Source organism: Myotis myotis, unplaced genomic scaffold, assembly GCF_014108235.1.
Source record: "Myotis myotis isolate mMyoMyo1 unplaced genomic scaffold, mMyoMyo1.p scaffold_m19_p_2, whole genome shotgun sequence".
In the NCBI taxonomy this organism is placed as follows: Eukaryota; Metazoa; Chordata; class Mammalia; order Chiroptera; family Vespertilionidae; genus Myotis; species Myotis myotis.
Window position 1 is genome coordinate 3,061,896 of NW_023416324.1, and position 18,136 is coordinate 3,080,031.

The 18,136-nt window shown below is 49.7% G+C and overlaps 1 protein-coding gene across 5 annotated transcripts in view; it reads right to left on the minus strand.

Moving 5' to 3' along the window:
* RERE (arginine-glutamic acid dipeptide repeats) overlaps positions 1 to 18,136 on the minus strand; it is a 403,197-nt gene that overhangs the window by 10,381 nt on the left and 374,680 nt on the right. For all 5 annotated transcript variants that reach the window (XM_036350921.1, XM_036350922.1, XM_036350924.1 and 2 more), the window contains 2 exons: positions 1,335 to 1,497; positions 373 to 465 (listed from right to left, as the gene is read on the minus strand). In XM_036350921.1, the coding sequence (XP_036206814.1) occupies positions 373 to 465; positions 1,335 to 1,497 (256 nt within the window). The remainder of the gene's footprint in view (positions 1 to 372; positions 466 to 1,334; positions 1,498 to 18,136) is intronic.

Genomic DNA, 18,136 nt, shown 5'->3' on the forward strand with positions numbered 1-18,136 from the left:
AAACCTCAAAAACCAGTGTCCTTGGGGCATCTCAGCAGGGGGCTCAACCACCCAGGTGCCATGAGAACGCGCAGTGCTGGGCTCGGGCAGACACCTGACACCCACACTGTTCAGGTGCCGGTGCTGCCCTGCTCTCTCCCAGGATGACAGCATTTCAGAAAACCCCTCCCCCTTATGTTGGGGTGCCCAGGAGGAGCGACAATAGTTGCCCTGGCCCCAACCTTGACCACGTCTGTCCTACCCACTGATCAGCATTCTGTACTGAATTCACAGGGGTGGGGGGTTGGGGGGTTGGGGGAGTGAAGTAAAATCTCCAACTTTCTGCAGTGACCCTGAAGCACAGCCCAATGCCAATGTCAAAGCCCCACTCACTGGTGCTGAAGCAATGGCGGCAGGCGTAGCCCTTCAGCTCCTGCTCGCTGTCCTCACTGTCAAAGTCGTCCTCACTGGCCGAGCTCAGGTCCACTGGGCATGGCAGGCATACAACAGGGTGAGGGTTGGGGGACAGTCACACTAGGCCTGCCCCAGGCTCTGAGCCACCAGGCCGAGTGGCCCAGTAGGCTGAGGTAGGACCCTCTGAATTTCTCAGGGCCAGTCTTCAGAACAAAGTTCTTGTGTGTGAGGGGCGGTGGGGGGTAACCCAAGAGCTTGCCCTGCTACATTGCTGGGGGCTGGTGTCACACCTGAAACCTGGGTGGCGGGCACCCACAACCGGTGAATCTGAACAGGGTGAAGAGCACCCGTGGTGCCTCCTGAGGACCTGCCTCTGGCCAGTGCCACCCGCCAGCCCCGGGTGACCCGATGGCTTCTTGTTTGCATGTGCAACTTTAGCGACCCTTGGAGGTCTGTGCCCTGGACTCTAGCTACTGCTGCATCCTAGTGCTTAGGGTGAGTGGGCGTGGGCTTCACTGTCCTATCACACGTCACACTGGGACCGCGAGGAAGAGCTTGGCATGGCAGGAGGAAAAAGAAAACATGTTAATCTGCTCTTATTGCTACCACAATCCAAGTGCAATGAAAACTCAAACAGCACACCGTCTACTGAGTGGAACAACCTCCCGAAGTTACCAAAACCCTCAGGCCAAGGCCAAGACTTACTTTTGTAAAAAATTAAAATGACGTTGTGTTTACTAGAAAATTTAAATGAACGAATAATCTGTAAAACTCTCTACCACATCCCAAGTCAGTGTGACACTCAGGCCAGGCTGTGCACTAGCACACGCATGCACGTGCGCACACGGTTCCCGGGTCATCAGCTCCAGCCGCACGCTGACAAGGACACCTGTGAGTGCAGGCCCAGAACTGGGACACAGCGTGTGAAAACCCCCACTTACAGAATTCACTGGAGGGGGGTCTGGAAGGTGTGTTGACGGGTGTGGACGCAGTGCGGGTCTTAATCCTCCTGAACACAGCCTGCCTGCGGTGCCTGCGATGGGCCCGGGAGCTGGCTGCCTCTGGGGTTTTCTTCCAGTAGTAATAGAAGGTGATCAGTTCCCCCTGCAGAAAAGAAGGGCTGGCGTGAGGGAGGTGTCTGGAGGGACTTGGCGTCCCCTGTCCCCTCTGTGGGAGCAGAAGCTGGTTTATACCAGTTGTCTATCCGGGAGACCAGGACCAAGAACAGTTTGCTCCTGGGGTCAAGAGGCAAAAGCTGGGCAGATGGGGCCTGTCACCTCCGCCCAGGAGAGCACACCTTCTAGACGTCAGGAACATCCATTCACTCAACAAGGATTGTGGAAGCCTACTAAATGCCAGGTGCCACCTCTGTTCTGAGCACTGGAGGTGCATCAATAATTCTAACCGCGCACGTGTGTGTGTGTGTGTGTGTGTGTGTGTGTGTGTGTGTGTGTGTATGCGTGTGCGTGTGTGTGTGTTCGTTCTTCACAGCCTTCCAGTGAAATCCAGCATGAGGAACCACCTGGCCAGACAGATGACTCCAGAAACAGTCAAGGATATAACGGAGGTGGCGGGGACCTCGGGCCAGATGGGAAGTCAGGCAGAACAGAAACCCCAAACCAAAAACTGCTCCACAGCCCCCATTCCAATCCGAGTGCCCACACTGGGACGCGCTGGCACCAAGTCCGAAAGGCAACGACAGGGGCTTGACAAAGAAAGACTACCAACAGACAGGCACAGTGGTACTGCTGTGCAGATGATATGCCACATGTTACCAGGTCAGTCTTCAAGGCAAAAAGAGCTTCTTTTTTCATGGCCCCGCAGAAAGAGAGCCAAGGCATCTCCTAAAAAAAGACAGCACGTTTGGCACTGCAACTCCAGAGACAGCAGGCACCAGCCACACAAATGGGTGCATGGCATTCAGCTAACGAAAGACCCATTTCTTTAGACAAAAATCCCAAGATAAAATATCTTTAACTTAAAAACAAACAAACAAAACACTTAAGGCAGCGAGAGAGCCACGCTCACATTGATCTCCTCTAATTAAATAAATATTGCACAAAGTCAATTAACTTGGCAGACGACGGTATCCCAGGACGTCACCCTGGGGGACGTCACCCGCGCACCAGTGCGGCCCGAACAGGCTGAATGCCTGCGAATGGAGGAGCCAGGAAAGAGAAGATTCTGCTCTCCACACCGGAGAGCTAGGTCAGTGCTGGAAGGACTGAAAAAGACAAAGAAGCGCAGAGGCCACGTAAGGCACGCACGCGACGGAGTGCCCATCAGACGAGGTGCCATTAAAAACACTGCAGACCGAAGCACGACGGCAGGAAGGTGGTGGGGAGTGGGCAGACTTTGGGTGGGAAAATGGCTTCTGCAAAGCAGGCCACTGTGTGCTCAGCACTCACTGCTCAGGAGCTGGATTCGATGCCTGGGCATTTCCTGGGGAGGACACAGTTGTCACCAGAGCCTTAAAGGATCAGCACGAGCACACAGCACGCCTCTCTCGGAGTGGGGATGTGCTCCTTTCCAAACGCCACTCAACAAAATGCCCGCGACTGCCAATGTTTAAAGGTGAAGTCTGACCCAAGGCATGGAGACCAGGAGCCCGCCACTACCCCAGCCCCTTTTCGGTTCCATGAGAAGGTAATGAACATTAGGGAAAATGTAGAACTGCCCTTGAATTTCTGATTTGTCTGTCTGTCATGCTGTTCTACAAATGCAGGCTAACGTCCCTGTGGTGACTGGAGCATCCTGAGCCCTACGGCGATGATGCCAGAACCTCCTGCTCCTACCTTCCCCGCCTGGAATGTCGTTTATCTATACTGATCGTTGGTGTGGGCTGGCTGGAGGGAACAAACTCATAAATCCACTAGGAGATTAAGAGACACGTACCAACACGAAACTGATCTGTTTTCTTATGAAAAAACAGAACAGAAGCCAAGGCAGGTGACCGTCACCCTTCGAATCCGTTGCCAGAGTGGCGTGCACATCAGCTCAGAAGGGCAACTGGTGCAGGAGACCAGAGCCCGACCCTGAAGGCGAGGGAGGAACGAGGAGACCCAAAGTGGTTCCTTCCACCTCTTCCTTTTAGGGCCAGTGGATGCAGAGGCCTGGAATCTAAGAGAGTGTGAAGCGATAGGAGACGGAAGGAAATAAAAATGGGGAGAAAATCAGGTGGAGGGGTGCCACCAGCGTCCCTGTCAAACCTCAGTCTGACTTCACGGCTGTTGAAAAGCAGCCCCCCTGACACTGCGCCACAGCAGTGGTCTATTATGCAATACTGCCCCACGTGGTGACCAGGGATTGTTCCTATTTCTCAAGAATGAATGTTTTGAAAACATTTAAATGGTTTAAAAGATGGTATAACTTGCAGATTAAAAGAGGGGGAGCCAGACTTAGCAAGGCTATGTGACTGGCCCAATGCTAGACACCGGCAGAAAAAAGGCTCGGAAAAGCTCAGTTCACAACTCTAAACCTTTAGTGCTGTACCATGCCCTCCTCCTCTAGCCAGTGAGAAATCAGGACATGGAAAAAAAAACCCATGTTGAAATAAAACCCAGTGTTGTCACCTTTTAAGTAACAGCTTTTTAAAAAGAATGTGACCAGAAGAGACCCTTGGAGTGCCAAGGATCAAACTGACCACGCCCAAAGGACCTCCCGCCCTGCAAGTCTAAAATTAGTTGATGAGAAAACGAAAGAGTGTAAATGTCAAAATTCAGGAAAGATGGGGAAGTCATATCCCAGAAATGTAAAATGGTCAAACCACTTTGTAAAGCTGTTTGGCAACTCTTAGAAAGCTAGACAAACACCACACGACCCAGCAATTATCCCACTCCTGGGTATTTACCCAAAAGAAGTAAGAGCATGTGCTCACGCAGGACTTGTACACAAATGTTCATGGAAACAACCCAGATGCCCCCCCCAGGAGAATGAATGACACTGCGGCACCCCCCGCCCACTGGAATACGACTTGGCAGTGAAGAGGAACAAACCACTGATACACAATATGGATGAGTCTGAAAAGCATCGTGTTGAATGAAAGCAGCCAGACACAAAAGGGTACATACTATAGAATTCCATTCTAAAAAAGGCAACCCTGTGATCACAAAAAGGAAGTTAGTGGTGGCCTGGAATCCAGAGAGTAGGAAAACTGCTTATAAAAAGGACACCAGGAAACCTTCTGGGGTGATGGGAATATTCTATAAATCAACTGTGGTATTTACATGGATTTATACAGTTGTCAAAACTCACTGAACTGTGCACTTAAAGCGAGTACATGCTTATGATACATAAAAAGTTGATCCAAAAATAAATACATAAATAAAAGTCCAGACCAGGTTTTATGAGCTGCCTCTCAACCACTGTAATGTCTGCAAAGGGATTAAACACTGGAATGGAGCAAATCCAGGAGGATTAAACAGCATATTGGTGACTGCATGGGTGGCTAGGTCTTGAGCACAAACAAAAGAACACGCCAGGGAAAGCTGTGGTTCGACAAACAGGGAGTGAGGCAGCTCGAGCCTCACCAGGAATGAAGTCAATTGAACTTTAATCAAACATGCATAGTGTGTTCTGCGGAGACCCGCGGCACAGAAATTCAGGGAACAAAAGCTGCTGCAGAAATCAATAGCTTACTGAAACATTAACACAGGCAGCCATTGATCAAGCGCAGCTCCACAAAGGCAGCCTTGCAAATTAGCTCCTGCTTTTGCTTGCAGCAAACACAGGTATAAATGTTGTCGACATGAATGGCCTATAATGACCATTTTGTTCCCGGCTCGCACCTCATCTCACAACAAGGCCTCACAGTCAACACACCTCATAGCTCAGAACTCTAACTGCACACAGCAGGGGAACTAAGCTGGTTAAGTGCCTGTCGAAAAGGAAAAGAAAGGGGTGGAGTCATCCCTAGTCGCCAGCACTATGGGCTGGAGCTCTTGACAAGAGAAGTGCTCACATCCATTGGCTGATATTTACCAAATTTTTCTCTATTTCTCTCTCTTTCTTTCTCTCTCTCTCTCTCTCTCTCTCTCTCTCTCTCTCTCTCTCTCTCTCTCTCTCTCTCTCTCCCCCGCCCCCTCTCTTTCCCCAACTCTTTTGCCTTTTCTTTTGGTGGTGGTGGTGGTTGTGGGGTCCTCTGGATTTTCCTGGCAGGCCATATGCACAGAGCCACTGGCAGTAAGAGGCCGGCCCTGGATCTAGGCAGCAGTCCCTTCCTCCTGCAGGCTCTCTTCGCAGTCCTGAGGCAACTCTCTGCCAGGGCTGGGGAACTAGGGAGCATTAGGTTTCTCAGATTTTCCACCAAAATAAAAACAGGGGTGGGTGGTGCCACGCAGAGGAGAATGAGGAGGGGAGGAGACAAGTTGTTCAGCTCTGCGCTCTCTCTGGGGGTGGCAGGGCGGAGGAGAAAGGAAACAAGACCCTGAGAAGAGTCGAGAAGAGTCGGGCTGACAAAGGCTCCGGGCACCAGTGCTCCATCGCAGGCCACTCCTGGGACCGTTAAGAGGAATGGCTCTTCCTCAGCCACCATCTTCCTCTGTGCCTCCCGGTGCCAGCCTGTGAGTCCATCAAGTTCACGCACACGGAACAGAAGCAACAGGGCTGGGCCGCTCAGTGCTTACAGGTGGCTTTCAGCAGAAGTCCCTTTCAGGTAAGACCTGCTGGGATGGCCTGGGCCCAGTTCCGCTTTAGCTCAGGTAAACCGGGCCGGAGACACGTTCCAGGGCCCGAGTAGGCACAAGCAGGGGGAGGAGAGGAGGGAGTTGGCAACCTGCTGCAGGAGAAACTGGGCCTCCTTCCCACCCACAGCAGCCCATTTACCTGCAGGCACGTGTTAGGCACAAACTTAACTGCTCTTCCATATCCCTCTGGCACTGCAATGCTAACACAGGGGACCTGCGACCTGTCCTGCCCCATTAATTTCTTTTTAAAGTTAAGATACACTGCACCTCTTCTCTCTCAGGGACCACGGGGAAATGAATGCAGAGAACAAAGCGTTGAAGAGGGAAGGTGCCGAAAGCATTTCAAGTATCAGAGGCCCATTCTCAGCTTGTTTGTCCGCAGTCCTGAGCACAGAGGCAGGTGCCCCGCACCGAACTCCTTAGATAGGAGCTCTCTGGGGAACTGATGTAGAAGCAAGAAAAGGGAGTCAATTATTCTGGTCCCATATTAGAACATAAGGGTACACCCAAGATTGAGTCCAAATGTTCGTGATTATAACATATTAGAGGCCTGGTGCACAATCCATGCACCGGTGGGGTCCCTCGGCCTGGGCTGCGAGGATTAGGCTGAAACCAGCTCTCCGACATTCCCCAAGGGGTCCCAGGTTGTGAGAGGGCGCAGGCCAGGCCGAGGGACCCCACCGGTGCACCATCAAGCAGGGGAGGGACCGCAAGAGGGCTCCAGGGCGTGTCCAGCCTGTCTCACCCAGTCCTGATCGGCCAGACCTCAGCAGTAAGCTAATGTACCGGCCGGAGCATCTGCCCCCTGGTGGTCAGTGTGTGTCATAGAGACTGGTCGAACGGTTAGACACTTAGCATATTAGGCTTTTATTATATAGACCAGGGGTCCCCAAACTTTTTAAACAGGGGGCCAGTTCACTGTCCCTCAGACCGTTGGAGGGCTGGACTATAGTTTAAAAAAAAAAAAAAACTATGAACAAATTTCTATGCACACTGCACATATCTTATTTTGAAGTAAAAAAACAAAACGGGAACAAATACAATATTTGTATTTGCATGTGGCCCGCGGGCTGTAGTTTGAGGACCCCTGATATAGATTGTTGCCACAACCACCCAAAGAAGTCTGGACACCCGAAGGGGGTGGGGGTACGTGCTAGAAGACAAGGTGCAGAGGCCCCAGCACACAAGTCCAGGGTGCCTGCAGCCTGCCATCTACTAGCACATGTTCTCTTAGGAGCCATGGAAGGCCTTCTCCTTCAGAAATAACCATGTACACACACCCCTTGTAAGTCAGTGTATAGATACTGTGTTCCTTTACCTCCCATTCTCACAACATGGTTCTGTGACCAGCTGAAGAAAAGGATGACCACTGGTATAACAGTTATGCTAGGGCACGCCCAGTTTCCTCCTCCTTATACAAGTAAGAATGGGGCTGCAGGAAGTAATCTAATCCTGGTCCCTGCACGTAGGGAGTCCTAGTCTCAGAAGGTACCCAATAGAGGCTACCTCTGCTGGTGACGGAATGCTTCCACTGATTTCTTCTTCGCCACTAAAGTTTCAAAAGGCATCCTCTGTGAACCAAGCACCTACTATAAAGAGGGCAGCAGAGGAGGTGGGATGGGAGGCAGGTGTGGATAATTATAAATACATTATAAATACATATGCATCTCTCTGAAGCATTTTACAGGCCCTTTTTGGGCCCACCTGCTATTGTCAGCCAATGGACAGCACCCCCTATGTGCAGGGCTGGCACATGCGCCTCTGTGTGCACCTGACACCCCTTTCAGGTGAGAAAGTGAACATTCAGGAGACATTCTCTTAATGCTTTAAGACATATTTTAACTGTTCTGACGCCAAATAAACATTTAAACATTAATATGTAGAGAAAGCACAGTTAAATGATCTCTATGCAATGCCTGAAGTCTACCTGCTAATGTAGAATCAGTTAGAATCAAGGTATTCTGCTAAAACTTTTGAACAATGTCTGTCAGTTACCCGCTGCCTCCTCCAAGGAGGTCCAGATAAAGAGGGTAAAGGAGCCCACCACCTACTTTCGGGATAGAATGGAGAGATCTAAAACCATTTTAAAGGTGTTTGTTCCCAAGGAGAATTCCAGGAAGCAATGAACAAGGGCCCAAACCCAGCAGGGGCAGGAGGGAGAAGGAAACAGGGCATAGAACTGCTTCTCAGACTGCACTCCCTGCCCCAGGGGCCCAGAACACGGGACTCTGCTGCGGGAGCCGACCCGGGAGGCTGGCATAAGACCGCCCCCTGGGAAGAGCGGGTCTCACTGCAGTGCTGTGACCTGCAGCTGAGTTTGGCCTCTGATCTCCACGACCACCCTGCCTGGGAACTACAGCCACGTTGTTTCTTGGCAAAAGCTATTAAATCAAGGTAGTGAAGCAAGTCAGTAAAATTCCTGGTACCAGCGCCTGTGCAAGTCATTCTTTCCTTTCACTCCCTGGGGAGCCAAGGGCTGGATGTGACAACTGTTCAGAACATCTGAGGTGAGAGGCCGGGCACTGGGTAGGACCATTAGCTATGTTTAGGAGCAGCCGCCTTGACACAGCTTTTTCCGGCCGGCAACTGGTTGTCTTCCAGCAACGACTCGGTAATTAAAGCGGTGCTCTCCCGGGCTCCTTCTGTTAACCGACCGAATCCCCTAACCCCTCAAGGAGCCCCACCACCTCGCGGCTCTGCTGCTGCTGGCTCAGCGCCAGCTCTGTGGTCTCAGAGCGCACTTGGCGGGAGGAGGATCTGCTGGGAGTCACAGCAGAATCACAGCCTCCTGCGTGCAAGAGGCTGCAAAGGCACCTGCCCAACACGCAGCGCAAGGGGACGCCGATGGGGGCTGGCTGCTTCTGGGGCAGACCCTCCTGCCCACCTCCAGCTCCGCTCCTGAAGAAAGGTGAAGGGAAGGGACGGAAGGGAAGACCTGGAAGTACACGAAGGTCTCCTGGGTTTCACTTGTAATGATGAGGCCACACGAAGATGCTCTGGAACCAGGGAACCTCCCCCACTTCATTTTAAAAAATCCCAGTTGGCAGGTTAACAATTTTTTTTTACCAATTATTGCCACTACATTTGTACACTGTGAAGGAACTGAGAGCCTTAGTGTGTGTTGTTTTTCCCTAACCAAAAGTGCAATGGGAAAGCTCTATGTTGCTTTAGTGACTGACCTCGGTCACCGCAGATCCTACCTTTGGCCCCATCTCCACTTGGATGTCCAGAACTGAGGTCCTGGCCTGGCCTGGCCCCTCCCCTACAGATACTAGATCAGTCTTCCCAAAGCCCAGCTCTGACCTTGACACCTGCCTCTCCAAATTATCGAAGGCTCCTCAAGGCCCAAAGAACAAAGGCCCAGCTACCTCGAAACTTCCTCCACACAAGACGGCCAGCCTGCTGCTCCTCAGTGCTCTCTCCTCCTGTGGGATGCAGCCCTGGGAACCCCTCCCCACTCCAGCTCCTCAGAGTCTGAGTCTAGGTCCTCCTCACCACTAGGACTTCACAGATGACCCTTCACGGGGTCATCATTTCCATGAAGCCTTCCTTTCCCCTTTCCCCAACCACGGGAGGCCATCCTGAGGTCGCTTTCAGTACCTTCCCCGCTGCCCCTCCAGTATGTGCAGGCTCTACCTTGGACTGTCGTCATGAATGAGCTGGTCCGACTCCCCACGCCTGTGACCACTTCCTCTGTGAGTGCCACAGAGGTCTAGCACAACATCCTGAATATAATGAGTATTCATGAAACTTGACAAAACGAGTGTTTCGTGAAATAAAAACCACCTGAAATTAAATCTGAAGGATAAAGATTTTGAAAAATAGATATGAGATTACCAACTTTTTATTTTGCCAACTAAAGTCATTAAAAATAACTGCTGCCTGATCTCACCATTATTTCATAAAAGAAATGACATTTTATTTCTAAGAAAAGATAGATAACCTCCCAATAAGAGTTCCTTAATGTGATTACTCAGTGCTGTGGAAGCAACTGCATTGGCATTATTTTTCATCTCCCTTGGGCTAGTGAAAACATAACCCATGTGCCTGCGCAGGGTCTGGAAGCAACTGCTGCAGAGCGGCCGGGGTGCAGGGCTGGCAGGAGGGTGGGCTTAGGAACCTCAGGCCGCCCCTTCCTCACGCAGAGTCTTTATTTACAAACCAACAAACCACCTTTTACTGGGCTACAAAATCTACCTTGATGATAGCTAAGCACTAACTATATCTACGCCCTTTCCATACCGTAACATATTTAATCTTCACGGGCACCTAATAAATATCTTCGTTATCCCTGCTTTACAAAGGAGAGAGCCGAGCCGCAAGGAGGCAGGTCATGTGGTCAGGCCCACACAGCTTCTCGGCACTGCCCGGGGGCTGTGCTGTGTCCCAGAGTCTCATGATCTTAACCACTCTAGGCGAATAGTCATCTACGCTTTTCCAAGCCAGAGGCTCAAATATGAGTTATCTTTTATCTATGGAATTCAGCGCAATGGCGTCTTAAACCTCTTACCTGGACTCTAAATAGTTGAGGCTGAAGAGCACATTGCATTCCTGATCTGCCTCAGGGTGGAACCACCCAGCACCCAGGAATTACAGAACCTGAAGCAACTTCAGGGGAACCCAGATCAGAAACCCATCTGGTGGCCCAAGAGCACGATCAGTACTATGCACCAATCTAGATAAACGGTTTCCACTTCCCACACCGACAACGCGCTCCACGGATGGTGAGAAAGACCCTGGGAGCCACCATGAGCACCCCTCACAGCCTGCCCACCAGGCCTCAAGCCATCACGCGCTTACCCCACGGGAGAAGCCCTCCAACCTACTTTTGCCTCTAGGCTACATATGACACAGAGATGCGCCAGTCAAGTGGCCTTTTGGCCCCAAAGCAGTGACTTGTCCTTTCCTAAGGATGGTCAAGAGTTTAGATCAAATAGAGTCCCCCAAGAAAAGACTTCGGACCTGCTGCAAAGCATCTCTCCAATGCCTTCAGCTAGAAGCATCTGAAGCTGTGACTGTGAACTGGGCTCAGAATCATGGAAGTGACCAAGGGCTGCTGGGTGGCCAACCTGAACCTCCACACGCTTGCTGTTTACCTGTCCAAGCAGTTCGATTAAAAACCTATTTATCACTCAAGCAGAGGTTTTCCACTTAACCAAAAACAACAATCAAAATAAAAGCCAGATTTGGAAGTGACTTGTTTGAAAATAGATCAAAACGATCACATATTGGTCTAAAGCCCAGCCTGAACTGGGGCTCCCAGCCACGCGTGGGGCCCACAGAAGCCTGGGTAGTCCCGACACAATGACGAGACTGGCCTCCACTGAACACAAACCCCACACACAGCACTGAGGGGCCTTCAGCTTTGGCTTTACTGTGCTGGCTGTTTAAATGGAGGCTGCTAACATTTTAAATTAATAATGCCGTCACTAGGAAGCCTGTTTTCTCTGTAGGGCTCCCAAACCCCCAGAATTCATTCACTGAAATCAGTGCTCTTTCCCACACTGAATACTTCATTATTTCCTGAACTCATCTTATTGGAGTTCAGCAACAGGGCAAGCGGGATTTCACTGCTGCTAGTTCTATCATATCACGTCACCCTTCTTCATATTTTCTAGTTCCTGTAAAGAAATGACGACTCTATCAGCAAAGGTTCGGGGGCGGGGGGGGGAGGAGGAAGAAGGGAAAAAAAGCCATAAAACTGTTAAAAACCGCCATTCTCCATCTCGTAAACATTTTTCTATTTATCGGCCTTTCATTATATGTGCAATCTTATTATCCCTGCACAGTATCAAAGTGACATCCGTCAGGGTCACCCTATAAAACATGCATTGCCACTGTAACATTTAATGACGGGGCCGGGGCGGAAGATGAAGGATGGGAGCGGTGGCATGCTGCAGGATGCTTTAAAGGGGTCATCACTTATATCTGTGCATTTCCCGAGGTGATAACTGAATGACAGGGGCTGGAGGGAAACCCATTTTTGAGCTCAGAAAGGATAGTTAGGAGAAAAATGTTTTTGTATTGGAAGCATATAATGACTGCCAGGAAATGAGAACAGCTACTCTTAGCAACACTGCTTCCTACATTTTATGGTTTTTATGGACACACAGCAAATTATCAAGTATAATCCATTTCTGCAAGCTGAATTTTAAAATAAAGAACAGCTTCCTCATTACAAAGAAAAGAGGTAAAGGGTATTTAATTTTGTTGTTGTATCACATTTGTTTAATAAAAGGAACAGAGCAAACATTCTTCAAAGTACAGAAACACCATTACACCACCACATCCTCCTTCTTAGACATGAAACACGCCATCTCTTTCACCTGAATTTTGGGTTTTGCGTGCAAAGGCCTCTGACGGCAGCAGCTTGGTGGTCCTACGGTCTCCAAGAGATTGTTCTGGGTTACTCACACCAACAGGCAGTCCCGCAGGTTGGAAAACACAAATGGCCCAACCACCAGGGGTTTGGGATGTAGTTTATGAAAATAACGTGCAGGTCCCCTAATCACAGTTTGTGATGCGGGATCAGAAGGCTCACTGCTCCTGATTCCTATCTTGGTTCCTCTAAGAGTTCTTTTTTAAAAGAAAATATTTGAGGGCTTAACTACAAGACTGCGCACAAAGACCACTAGGGGGTGCACCAAGAAAGCATAACAAAATGCGGAGACAAAGAAACAGGACAAAATTGTCAATGGAAGATATAGAGTTCAGAACCACACTTTTAAGGTCTCTCAAAAACTGTTTAGAAGCTGCCGATAAACTTGAGATCTACAAGAAAACTAATGAGACCCTCGATGTTATGATGGGGAACCAACTAGAAATTAAGCATACACGGACTGAAATAACGAATATTATACAGACTCCCGACAGCAGACCAGAGGAGCACAAGAATCAAGTCAATGATTTGAAATGCGAGGAAGCAAAAAACACCCAACTGGAGGGGCGGAATGAAAAAAGAATCCAAAAATGCGAGGATAGTGTAAGGAGCCTCTGGGACAGCTTCAAGCGTACCAACATCAGAATTATAGGGGTGCCAGAAGATGAGAGAGAGCAAGATATTGAAAACCTATTTGAAGAAAGAATGACAGAAAACTTCCCCCACCTGGTGAAAGAAATGGACTTACAGGTCCAAGAAGCACGGAGAACCCCAAACAAAAGGAATCCAAAGAGGACCACACCAAGACACATCATAATTAAAATGCCAAGAGCAAAAGACAAAGAGAGACTCTTAAAAGCAGCAAGAGAAAGAAACTCAGTTACCTACAAGGGAATACCCATACGACTGTCAGCTGATTTTTCAACAGAAACTTTGCAGGCCAGAAGGGAGTGGGAAGAAATATTCAAAGTGATGAATACCAAGAACCTACAACCAAGATTACTTTATCCAGCAAAGCTATCATTCAGAATTGAAGGTCAGATAAAGAGCTTCACAGAAAAGGAAAAGCTAAAGGAGTTCATCACCACCAAACCAGTATTATATGAAATGCTGAAAGGTATCCTTTAAGAAGAGGAAGAAAAAGGTAAAGATACAAATTATGAACAACAAATATGCATCTATCAACAAGTGAATCTAAGAATCAAGTGAATAAATAATCTGATGAACAGAATGAACTGGTGATTATAATAGAATCAGGGACATAGAAAGGGAATGGACTGACTATTCTATTCTGGGGGGGAAAGGGGTGTGGGAGATGTGGGAAGAGACTGGACAAAAATCGTGCACCTATGGATGAGGACAGTGGGTGGGGAGTGAGGGCGGAGGGTGGGGCGGGAACTGGGAGGAGGGGAGTTATGGGGGGAAAAAAGAGGAACAAATGTAATAATCTGAACAATAAAGATTTAATCAAAAAAAAAAAAAATCTTTGAGCCCTAACCATTTTGGCCCAGTGGATAGAGCATCAGCCTACAGACTCAAGGGTCCCAGGTTCGATTCCAGTCAAGGGCATGTACCTTGGTTGCGGGCACATCCCCAGTAGGGAGTGTGCAGGAGGCAGCTGATTGATGTTTCTCTCTCTTCGATGTTTCTAACTCTCTCTCCCTCTCCCTTCCTCTCTGTAAAAAAAAAAAATCAATAAAATATATTAGAAAAAAAAAAGAAAATATTTTTATTGATTTCAGAGAGGAAGGGAGAGAGGCAGGGAGAGATAGAAACATCAATGATGAGAGAGAATCATTGATCGGCTGCCTAGCTGCACACCCCCTACTGGGGATCGAGCCTGCATGTGCCCTGACCGAGAATCAAACCGTGACCTCCTGGTTCAGAGGTTGATGCTCTATCACTGAGCCCCACTGGCTGGGCCCCCAAGGAGGTCGAGGAGCTGTGGCTGGCACCCCTACCCCAAGTGCACTGAATGGGTGTGGAGCCTGTAGGGCGCAATGGGGCTGATGGCCAGGAGAAGCGCTGGAGCTTCCGTGGCCATTCCACAGGCATCTTGAGAAAGAGGGATGGACGGCTCTAGATCTGAGACAAACACCACGGTAGGAAAGAACAGAGGGCTGACTGGGAGCTCTTCCTGCAAATGCAGCGTGGTGCAATCTTACAGTGAGCACGCCTCATGCCTGCATCAAAATCCTCGCCACTCTTGTTCTGGAGACCAGCCACCGATGTTATCATCACAGGAGGCCCCGGCACCCGACTCTACCCCCCCCTCCCCTGGCCTGTTGTGGGGTGTCGCAGGAAGAGATTTGGCAATGTGCTCCCTGGGACACCTTGACCAACCCCGAATTTTATGTTGAGATTGATCTGAGGCATAAAGGTGTTCTTGGTCTGCTCTTGCGAAGGCATTTTTCCTTCATGCCCGACGTGCTGTGGAATGGTCACCCGTAGGCATTAACCAGCTCTAACAGTCACAGAAAGGGCTGAGCTCCGCATTCTTATTATTACTCGAACCCGAGATCCCAGAAACAACTCTACAGAGCCAACAAACTTTCATTAATTTAAGCGCTCTAAAAGCTTACTAGCTCCCACCTGCAGAAAGCCTCCGAAATTGGCCTTTGTCCGGGTCCGTCACTTCCCTTTGCAATGAAGGAGAAACTTCTGAGCGGCGACTTCAGACGTGAGCTCTGGGTCAAGAAGCCCTGCTGCAGGGTCCTCACACTGCGGCCCGCGGGCCACATGCAAACACAAATACTGTATTTGTTCCCGTTTTGTTTCTTTACTTCAAAATAAGACATGTGCAGTGTGCGCAGGAATTTGTTCATAGTTCTTTTTTAAACTATAGTCCGGCCCTCCAACGGTCTGAGGGACAGTGAACGGGCCCCCTGTTTAAAAAGTTTGAGGACCCTGCCCTACTGTGCTGGCAGAGGAGCGAAGTCAGGGCAGAGAAGCAGGTTTTCAGACACGTCCCTTAGGCCCTGGTCCTGAAAAAGCTGCTCCAACACCTGTCAGGACCTTTGCAGCCTCCATCTCCTACTTCATTCACCCTTGGACAAAGTGGGCTGGGGGCCTGGCTACATGTCCTGCCTGCTGGCCTGGGTGCCGGTCCCTGGAAAGCTTTTCTCCTGGGAGCCGTTAGCCCCCTCCCCAGCTCCACCTGCGGGAATCCTAGCCCCGTCAGGGCATCTCCTCACACACGCCACCTCATGCACACCAGCTTTCCTGACCCACAGGGAGCGTTCCCACATGTCTCTCTGCATGAATACCAACTCTCTTGCTCAATTGTGGGCCCCTGCACGGCTCAGACGTCACTGACTCTGATAGAATAGAACATCACATGTGTTACAGCTGAACCTTCTTCTAAGGGTCAGTGAGGCCCTACGCCCAAAGCCAGACGAAGGGAGCACGCCTTCCTTCAGGGCGGGCACTGGCGCGCACACAGGCTCACTGCCAACGGGTACCAGGAGGCTCTGGGACTATGCTTTCACGCTAGCTGTTCTGCTAGACTTTTAAGGAAACAAAACCGAACCGAAAAAGGACAGCCTGCTGGGCTGTGGCCTGGTGCACCAATGGTGACAAACCACTGCCCAAAGCAGTCTCCATGCTCCACAGCTGGGCTCAGTGACCTCACATTCACCTCCGTGCCCACAAGTACCCAGTGCCGGCAGAACCAGGTGACACCCAAAGCTCCTCTTCCTAGATGAGAAAGTTCACGTCCCAGTTTAGGCTGTGGTTTGGTAACATGGCCAAACAGCCAACGTGGGGGGGGGGGGGGGGTGTTAGAGGTGGGATGCGCATGCTATTGAGGAAGAAAATGGAGGAAAACAGTGAACTCACTGCCTGTCTGGCCTTTCTCAAGTGGAGTTTCTCATGTGAACCACAGAATTTAAGACAATGAAGGGACTCTTTTCTCGAGTATCTTAGGAATGGAACATACTGAGTACCTTTCTAGATGAATAAGAAATCTGTTAATACATTACATGCAATGGATGCTTAGCATACTAGGCCTAACTCTCTCTCAGAACTCAAAATGAGAAAGGCAGCCAGTAGCTGTGCAGACTTGGATCAGTTACCTAACCTCCCCGAGTCTCTGTTTATTTTAAAAATGAAGAAAAATAATAGCACCCCACTCATTGCACTGTGATACCAGGAAGAGCGGAAGCAGATACAACACTGGGCGTGGTGCCATCTGTGGTAAAAGGTACATCACTGTTGGCATTTGTTATTATTTGCCGTGTGACACGGGACAAACAAAAGGCCCAGTGGTGGTGACCGGCAGCAGTGCTTGCTTCCTTGCTTGACTAGAAAACAACTGCATCACTGTCACAGATAAAACACAAAGTCCCAAGTAAGAGAAAGCAAAGAGACTCAGTATTTCTAGAAACAGCAAAAGCATTAAATCTTTTAAAAAACATGGCTAAAAAAAGGAGAACTGAGCTGAACTGGGTAAAAAGAACCTATATGTATAAAAGCCAAGTGACCAGAACAATAGAATGACTGGTCACTATGATGCACACTGCGGCGGCCAACTGGCCCAAAGGGGGCCCCAACTGGCACCCCCAACCTCCCACAGCCCCTTCCCGGGGGGCAAGGCCAGCCAGACCCCACCCATGCACAAATTCGTGCACTGGGCCTCTAGTATTTAAGAAGAAATAAGGACCTGAATGGTTCAAAGGCTTACAGAGGCCTAGGAGATGAGCTGGCTGGATTTCCAGGGCTGACTACACCTATCCCCAGGAGTCACCAGCTGGCCAGAAACCTCACCAGGGTGTCCAGACAAGACCCGCACACCCCAGTCAGCACCGTCTGCTTCAAATGACTGCTTCTCATCAGTACCCACTAACCTATAGGCAGCACAGAGACTATGAGCTGGAATGTACCTCTGGAATCCAGTAACACATAAGGTTTTATTGCCCGCATCCCTGTTTCTGCACCGAGTCCTTCCCAGCCCTCCACTACTAGCGATGTGTTCACAGGAAGGCGAAGTAACTCTTGGAGACCCCACTTTCTCTTTTGCAAACAAGGGAAGTTCAAAAGTAGCTCGCTCCTTTACAGGGTTGTGGATTAAAGTGCTCGTCAGAGGCCTGGCACATATGCCCAATAAATGACAGCTATTATTTTTATTCTGTTTCCATTTGGAAAAAGTACTAGTTTAATAGAATCGTCTCTTATGCCGGGGTCCAACCCCAGCGGGTCCAGGGGTCCCCAAAGGTGTGGACGGAGTCGGCGAAGAAGGAATGACATGGAGAGGGCGTTCAGATGATCATCATAGCAAGGTTCTCTAGCCACGTTCTGGTCAGGATCTCCAGTGAGGTTCTGGTTAGGATCTCCAGCCAGGTTCTGTGTCCATGTTCTCTTGCTAGGTTCTCCAGGTTCTCCAGGCAGGTTCTGTAGCCATGTTCCCTCGCTAGGTTATCCATCCAGGTTCTGTCCAGGTTCTCCATCCAGGTTCTGTCCAGGTTCTCCAGCCAGGTTCAGTCACCAGGTTCTAGTCAGGTTCTCTTGCCAATTTCTGTAGTCAGGTTCAGTCCAGGATCTTTTGCCATGTTCTCTCCAGCGAAGTTCTTCTGTCTCTAGGTGCTGTGTAGGTTCTGTCTTGTAAGTTCTGTGTTCTAAGCTCTGTATTCTGAGTTCTGTGTTCTAAGTTCTGTGTGTAGGTTCTGTCTCTCTTGGTTCCGTA